This window comes from Triticum urartu, chromosome 5A (genome assembly GCF_056163025.1).
Source record: "Triticum urartu cultivar PI428250 chromosome 5A, HENAU_Tu73, whole genome shotgun sequence".
NCBI lineage: Eukaryota > Viridiplantae > Streptophyta > Magnoliopsida > Poales > Poaceae > Triticum > Triticum urartu.
This window is the reverse complement of record NC_141877.1, coordinates 546,957,079-546,965,653: the sequence shown is the minus strand read 5'-3', so window position 1 is coordinate 546,965,653 and position 8,575 is coordinate 546,957,079. Positions and strand designations below refer to the sequence as shown.

Here is an 8,575-nt window from a genome sequence, read left to right as displayed (position 1 = left end):
GTTGATTTTTTTGTGTGTTTGATCTTCTTAGTTCTATGTTGAGTGAGAAATGTTGCTTGTGTTGTGTGCGCGCTATAATTTTAGTACGTCTGCTAGAGCGGTACCTGTGGCGTGAAATCTATTTCGACGCTGTAAAAGATTTTTAACGCGCCGCGCGACCGCGCGTCTGTTGGAGATGCTCTTAGTTAAACTAGTTTGAGCAGCAAAGTGTAGAGGAGGATTCTTCGTATATAGTTTGTTGTAGCTGGCAGCACAAGGATTCTTTTGGTGCCGTGACTAAATTAGATGTTTATCCTATACTCCTCAATACAGAAGGCGATGGATGCAAGGTAATCTTGTCGAATCTCATTTCAGAACTTTTATATGGCATGCATGCATGCTGGGCACAATAGATTATTGTAACCAAAGAACAATGTTCACCACCCCAACCAACAACTCCCGCGGTACAGTACGTGTTGCTTCCGCGTTGGAATGCAATTTATTTGCACAAGTCTCACGAGTGTGTGTGACGGTTGCACATATATGTGTAGCTGTCTGAATCGTACGGGCCGAGAGGGAGAGCATCCACCAGACCATCACAGTATCATTCATGCGTCCGTGTTCGTACATGCAGCTTACCTGGGTGGTTTCATCCATCGCCAGAGTGCTGCTGGTGGCTGCCGCGAGTGCGGCACCGCCGATGATAGGGAAGCAGGGCTGCAGGACTACCTGCGGCAACGTGAGCGTGCCGTACCCGTTCGGCATCGGCCACGGCTGCTACTCGCCGGGGTTCAACCTCACCTGCGTCGACGGCGCAAGCCCGCCGCGGCTGCTACTCGGCATTGACGGCACTCTGCAAGTCATCAACATATCCATCTCGAGCGCCACGGTCACGGTCATCCACACCGGCACCGTGACGATCGGCGCTGCCAGCGACGGGCATGGCGCATTCCTTAGCGGCAGCCTCGACGCCGACGGACCTTACGCTCTGGCAGTGGGCCGTAACGAGCTAGTAGTGACTGGCTGCAACGTGGAGGCGACTCTACGGGATAAAACCAGCAATCTCAGCATTGGCAGCTGCTCCTCCTTCTGCCCCGGCGCCAGCTGGTTCACCGGCTTGCCGCCTGCCGGCGGCGGTCCTGGGAAGTACTGCTCCGGATTGTACTGCTGCCAGGACCCCCTTACCACTGACATCCGTAAGACGACGGTGGACAATATCCTAGGCCGCGTCTCCTATGACGTGCAGATGACATGGTTCGGCAGGAACCATACGAAGGATAAAGTGATGCCCGGGCTCGTGTTCGTCGCCATGGAGGGGTGGTTCGACGATAACTACTCCTTGCATAACTGGCTGGAAAGTACAGACGGCAGCCGACCTCCGCCGTCGGCATTTTCTTCCGTGGAAGTCCCACTTGTCCTGGGGTGGGAGGTCCTCCGGCGTGATGGTACCGCCGGTGGGAAGTGGTCCAGCGAGTGCACGGTAGACGCAGCCAGGAGTATCTGCAAGAGCAAACACAGCGAATGCTCTCCAGGCCCCAAAGGCTACCTCTGCGCCTGCGAGGTCGGTTACGACGGCACTCCTTATGTCACCGACGGATGCCAAGGTTAGCCTTCATATACACCCAATATTTCTTTGCTTTTTATACTGCACCATCACTACTGCAACTACTGTACATGGATCTTCTAGCCTAACTACTACTCCTGGGAAATGATTGTTATTTCAATATCGACAAAGTTGCAAATAATTTCATAGACGCCAAAAAATATATATGTTGGATTAAAGGGTCTACTGACTGATCACTACCATGGAATTGTTGAGTTGGAAATATTTAACTTAGAAACAAGACTTCCTCAATTGATGTATAAACTTTGGTTTATGACAAACATATGAATTTAATAGCAAGTGCATGCGTAATTTGGTTGGCTATACATATGAATGTAGATGTGGACGAGTGCAAATTCCAAGGAGAGGAAACTGTGTGTTATGGCGATTGCAACAATACCTACGGATCCTTCAACTGTAGTTGTCCCCGAGGAAGCCATGGGGACCCAAGGAGACCCGGTGGCTGTGTCAGAACCATCAATATAGGTGAGCAGTAGTGCTAACATCCTCATTCCTTCTAGATTTGGCATCATGTGTATACATGCTTCAAAAGATAATAATTGAGGACTACGTACTATTCCCTCCATTCCACAATGTAGTGCTTCCTCTATTCACGTGCTTCAACTTTGACCGTAAATTTAACTACCAAGACCGATTGCGGCGGGTGCAAAAATTATATCAATGAATTCGTATTCGAAAGAAGTTTTCAATTATATAATTTTTTCTCCCGCCGCAGTTGGTCTCGTTGGTTAAATTTATGATCAAAATTAGACTTCGGAAAGCGTGGACGCACTATATTTTGGAATGAAGGGAGTATTTTTCAGGATTAATCATTGGTCTATCCCTAGTTGTTGGCCCAGGCCTTCTACTTTTGGTTTTGAGCATAATCATAATGAGACGTCATCTTAGGCACCGCAAGAAGAAAATGTTGAAAAGGAAGTTCTTCATCCAAAACCATGGACAACTGTTGGAACAGCTGGTATCTCATAGAACTGGCATTGCTGAGAAGATGATCATTCCACTGGAAGAGCTAGAGAAAGCAACAAACAATTTTGATCAGACTCGTAAGCTCGGAGATGGTGGCCATGGTGTTGTCTACAAAGGAATGTTATCAGATTTACATGTCGTGGCCATCAAGAAGTCCAAGATTATGGTCCAGAGAGAAATTGATGAGTTCATAAACGAGGTTGCCATCCTTTCACAGATCAACCATAAGAATATTGTCAAGCTTTATGGATGTTGTCTAGAGAAAGAAGTCCCTTTGCTCGCATATGAGTTCATTTCTAATGGAACACTTAGTGACCACCTTCATCGAGAATCACCAAGATCCATACCATGGGAAGCCAGACTGAAGATCGCAAGTGAAGTAGGCAAAGCTATCTCTTACCTGCATTCTGCTGTTTCATTTCCAATAATACATAGGGATATCAAATCTTCCAACATACTGCTAGATGATGCCTTCACATCAAAGGTCTCAGACTTTGGAACTTCAAGGTACATACCAATTGATCAGACAGAGGCAACAGCAACAGCAGTGCAGGGGACTCGAGGATATTTAGATCCTATGTACTATTACACAGGACGGCTATCAGAAAATAGTGATGTCTATAGCTTTGGAGTGCTTCTCATTGAACTGCTCACTAGAAAGAGGCCAAACATGTATCTATCTGCCGAAGGCGAAGGGCTGGTTCTTAAATTTGGTGAAATGCATGCTGAAGGCAATCTAAGTGAAATAGTAGATCCACAAGTGATGGAGGAAGGAGGTAGTGAGGTGCAAGAAGTGTCTGATCTAGCCGCGTCATGCATCAAAATGAGAGGAGAAGAGAGACCAACCATGAGGCAAGTGGAGATGGCACTCGAAGGCCTCCTAGCAACCAATAATGAGAGTGCCACATACGACCTGCGAGGGCAACGGAATGGGGAGAACTATGCTGTAGCGAGTTATCCATCAACTAGAAGAATTACAAGCTTCGAGGAAGGTAGTAGCAGAAGACACAGTCAAGAAGAAGAGTTCATATTGTCTGCGACATACCCTCGTTAAGCTTGTTTACTTTCTTTTTGGCGATAAAGTTACATTTGATTGAGTTAATCTAGAGTGTTTTTTAGATGCTATTTCGGACCATTTGTCTTAGTACGTGTCAAATACTACGTGTATTTGTGAACTTACTAGTAAAATAGTTGCGTTGTCTTCCCAATTTCATGCTTGTTTTTTTTTTTTTGAAAGGAATTTCATGCTTGTTTTGACCGAACGAGATGCACGCGTACTCCTTTCCAGGCTTGTGCGTGGGAATCTCTGCATGAACTTTCCCGGCATTGGTCGAGGAAGCCAGCCAGCTAGCTAGATGCTGTTTCACAATATTGTATCAGCAAAAGGACACCACACTTCACACCTGTGTGTAAAGCTAGGTCGAAAGGATATTATTTCGCACTGACACAACACGAAGTTGTTGAACCAAATTAAGTAGTGCGGATCACACTAGACGTTCAAAATATTCCATGATTCCGGGAGAAAAAGCAGATCGATGGGAGATGTATAGTAGAGTAACTAATTAATTAAGTAATCTTCTGAATCTCGTAAGTGTTGCACGTACAGCAGGCGTACGTGTTTGGTGAGATGTGAACTCAGAAATAAAAATAGTATTTTTTGTGTTCTGAAATAAAATAGTATATTGTTGCTGTTGCATCCAGTTGCATTGCTTCAAAGAAGCTGATCCCGGCCGATCTAGTTGCACGGGAATCTTGCCTCTCTACTAAACATATATTGTTGAGATCTGGACCTAAAGCATGTACTCTTCTTTCATGCTATACTGCCTCGTCGACTCTTCGTTGCTGCTTCTTCCATCATTAGTTGGTAAGGATATTTTTCAAGTTCTATTCTTCTTGGATTTATCAACCACCACATCATCCATGACATATTGCTTGGGTGAATGGAAGTTTTCCAGTGTCAACTCCACTTGACGCATGGTTGGACGATCCTCTCCTCTTAGTTTTACACATGCTACGGCAAGTATAGCTACTTCATTAACATCCTTTCCTCCTTCTTCCATAACTTGTGGATCTAGTATCTCCAACAGATTGCCTTTTGCAAACAAGGAAACAAAGTATACAACAAGGCCATCTCCTTCTAAAGACACATATGGAAATGGCTTCTTTCTTGTCAACAACTCGATTAGCATGACTGCAATGCTATAAACATCATTTTTCTCGGTAAGCCGTCCGGTGTAGAAGTACATAGGATCTAAATATCCAACTGTACCTTGCACCATTGTTGTTAAACCCCATTTCCCCACGGAAATATACCTTGAAGCTCCAAAATCTGCTACCTTCGATGTTAGAGTATTATCCAATAGTATATTAACAGACTTGATGTCTCTATGGATGATAGGTACCGAAGCTGTTGAGTGAAGATATGCGAGGGATCTGGCTGTTTCAACTGCTATCCGCAGCCTATTGTCCCATGACAATGATCTTGGTCCTTCAACATGAAGATGATCATAAAGGGTTCCGTTGGATATGAACTCATATATCAACATCGGTACTTTAGTTTCAAGACAACAACTATAGAGTTTTATGACATTTCGGTGATTGACCTATGATAGTATGGCAACCTCATTAATGAACTCATCAATCTCCTTTTGAACTACCTTCTTTGGTTTCTTGATGGCGACAACATGGAGGTATGATAAAATCCCCTTATAGACAGTACCATGCCCTCCACCACCAAGCTCACGAGATTTATCAAAATTATTTGTTGCCTTCTCTAGCTCTTCCAAGGTTATGATCATTTTTTCTGCAATATCAGCTCTCTGAGACACCAATTGTTGCAGTAGTTGCCCACGATTCTGCTCGAAGAACTTACGTTTCAACATTTGCGCCCTTCGACATTTTATTTGGAGAAAATGAATAATCCAACGAAAACCATAAGTATGAGAGCCGTCCCACTCGCAACTCCTACAATGACACTTGTAGCTGAATACATATGATATTAATATTACCATGGCAGAATAATGCCTTGGATAAACCCCACATGCTAAGAAATGAAAGAAAATATATTTGTGTAGCACTTTAATGATGAGAATGCAAATACACCATACTGTTGTGAGATACTCCCTCCGTCCAAAATTACTTGTTGCGGAAATGGATTTATCTAGATGGTATTTTAGTCCTACATACATCGATTTTTATCCATTTCTACGACAAGTAATTCTAGACGAAGGGAGTAGTATCTTTTCAGAATGACCATTATTGAATTACTAGCTGTTGTTGTCATTATTTGAAAAGGCAAAACTAAGGAAATCCTCCCGAAGTTGCAGAGAGTTGCTCACCTTTAAAGGACTTGCGGCTGTTAAACACATATACATGTTACATTGGCCTTCAGAGTTGGCGCACAGGAGACGTACAAGAGATAGACTAGGTTGTTAGACAAGTCATTCAATATCTTGTAAAACCTCTTATCTCTTTATCTCTTCCTCTCCAAGTTGTAATCTTCTCCAACAAACTTGTATGCGCTATTGTCAGGGAGGTGCGCCCCTGCAGCCTATAACACGTAATGCGCCCCCTCACATCGAGGGTAAGACGCTTTCGCCTATTCGCACATTGTATCAGAGCCTCCTCTTCCAAACCCTAGCTGCTCGATAGTCCCAAGCCATGTCTTCCTCCAGCGCCGCCCAAACCAATCTCAGCCACTACAAGAAATATGTCAACTGTTGACCTTCTGTTAGTGACCCTGGAAGAATTGGTCATAGATCTATGACCATTTGAGACCAATTGGTCAAAAGCTGTTCGGGGGGCTCCAAACCCTAAACCATTGCGACCATTTTGGTCAGAAAGGTCGTAATTTCCTTACACGAAATGGTCATAAAGCAAACAACGCTAGTCCGCTGCCTTATTTCTAGTTGTTAACGACCAATATAGATGGTCATAGCCTTGTAAATTGTGGTGGATTGCTATGACTAGGCGCCACCTCATCAGTTTTGCCTATGTGTCATGTCCATGTGGCAGTTTTTGACCTAGGTTGTGAAGCAACCTATATTTCTGTCATTCCCAAAATTCCCCAAACAATCTCATAAATTCTTTGGGTCATATATTCGTCAAATATGTAAAAAAACCTTCCTTGCCTAGTTTAAAAATAATTCAAAAATATTCATTTTCCTATTCTGTTCAGAACAATAGTTTGTGAAGGAAGTACCACTTTGGCATGTCCAAATAGTATCCATTTTCTACAGTGCTTTCCTATGCCCAAATAACCATCCTCCACCAAATGCCAGCTCAATTCATTCATTATTTTGAGCCCAGCTTCAACATTCGTATTTATGTCTAGTGTGGTATTTTGCAAAGCAAGTACCACCTAGGCTCCTCCTTTTGAGCTGAAATTTTTTGAAGACGGTCTTCTTAGTAACTGATCAACCTCAGCCAAAACACACGCCCATTAGCCATGTACATTTCCTTTACCGCTAATCAAACACTTGGCTGCTAATTCATGTTTGAGCATCGATCGGTCTCCTCGTGAGAATCTTATGTTGTAATTTTCTTCCTAGCACCTACCTGGGGAGTTCCCAACCCACTAGACATGCCTAGGCCACCTAGAACACATGGCAACGCCACGGTCACGCGGTGACCACGCGGCGGGCATGCGAGTTTAGGCGCTCTAGAGTTGGGGCCCTCGGCCACTGCCCAAACCTCGACGTATCGCCACCAAACCATGTATTTCTGATTAAATAGGTACTTGCGTAACTAGAAATGATTTTTGGCAAAATAAATAGCAAACTATGAGGCACCTGCAGTTCAAATTTGACCCGCTTCCAACTGAATCGACGGAAATTTGTCTTTTTCACGAGAGTTGGATCAAAACTTTTTACACCCAACCATTTTGTCAACTGTGCATTAAATATGTCCTAGTATTTTAGAAAAATGGTTTGGTCCAATTTTGCAACAATTATTTTGGAGGTCCTTCACAAAAAAATCTCCATTTGGGCACTCGAAAAATGGAAAATGGTTTTTTCGTCCAAAAAAAATGAAAACTTCCTTAGGCAACATTGTTTGTCATTCCAATATGCACCCTTGTGCACAATATGGGATCATTTGAACAAATTATGCCATGAATGTGGCCATAAGATTGATCATTTGGCTTGAAAGCCATTGATCTCCACACGTGATAGCTCGTTTCTGAGAATATTTTTTTAAATAATTGCCGTATTACAAGTTTGTTATTTTTCCTAGGAACTTGGCCACATATAATGACACAATGTGAAGGTTTCCCAATTTTTTGATTTTTTTGAATTTTTTATGCCCGTTTCAAAATGCGGTCAAAATGGCGGGAATGACTGTTCCTAGCTAGTGGTTGAATCTTGGAATTTTTTGGTGTTTCTCTGATTAAATTGATACTTATGTACCTAGAAATGAATTTTGGAAAAAATAAAGAGCAAACTATGAGGCACCTGCAGTTCAAATTTGACCCGCTTCCAACTGAATCGACGGAAATTTGTCTTTTTCACGAGAGTTGGATCATAACTTTTTACACCCAACCATTTTGTCAATTGTGCATTAAATATGTCCTAGTATTCTATCAAAATGATTTGGTCCAATTTTGCAACAATTATTTTGGAGGTCCTTCACAAAAAAACCTCCTTTTGGGCACTCAAAAAATGGAAAATGGTTTTTCGTCCAAAGAAAATTAAAACTTCCTTAGTCAATATTGTTTGCCATTCCAATGTGCACCCTTGTGCACAATATGAGATCATTTGAACAAACTATGCCATGAATGTGGCCATAAGATTGATCATTTGGCTTGAAAGTCATTGATCTCCACACATGATAGCTCGTTTCTGAGAACAGTTTTTTAAAAGAATTGCCGTATTACAAGTTTACTATTTTTCCTGGTAACATGGTCACATATAATGACACAATGCGAAGGTTTTCCAATTTTTTGATTTTTTTGAATTTTTTATACCCGTTTCAAAATGCGGTCAAAACGACGGGAATGACCGTTCCTAG

At 42.7% G+C, this 8,575-nt stretch overlaps 1 protein-coding gene and 1 pseudogene across 1 annotated transcript; one reads left to right on the top strand and one right to left on the bottom strand.

Annotated features, from left to right (window-relative positions):
• The first annotated feature begins 555 nt into the window (after window positions 1-555).
• Window positions 556-3,773, top strand: LOC125556619 (wall-associated receptor kinase 2-like). The gene is made up of 3 exons (XM_087521655.1): window positions 556-1,583; window positions 1,922-2,068; window positions 2,407-3,773. The coding sequence occupies exons 1-3, from the start codon at window positions 590-592 to the stop codon at window positions 3,621-3,623; spliced, it is 2,358 nt and encodes a 785-aa protein (XP_087377781.1). The 5' UTR covers window positions 556-589; the 3' UTR covers window positions 3,624-3,773.
• Window positions 3,774-4,359: 586 nt separating this feature from the next.
• LOC125507320 (wall-associated receptor kinase 3 pseudogene) lies at window positions 4,360-5,537 on the bottom strand (annotated as a pseudogene).
• Between the last annotated feature and the right edge of the window lie 3,038 nt (window positions 5,538-8,575).

Excerpts from the sequence above, each read along its gene's own strand:
- LOC125556619 (XM_087521655.1), top strand. The coding sequence starts at position 590 with ATGCGTCCGTGTTCGTACATGCAGCTTACCTGGGTGGTTTCATCCATC. Across the intron at positions 1,584-1,921 it reads TGTCACCGACGGATGCCAAG|ATGTGGACGAGTGCAAATTC; the intron begins GTTAGCCTTCAT and ends ATATGAATGTAG. Across the intron at positions 2,069-2,406 it reads TGTCAGAACCATCAATATAG|GATTAATCATTGGTCTATCC; the intron begins GTGAGCAGTAGT and ends AGTATTTTTCAG.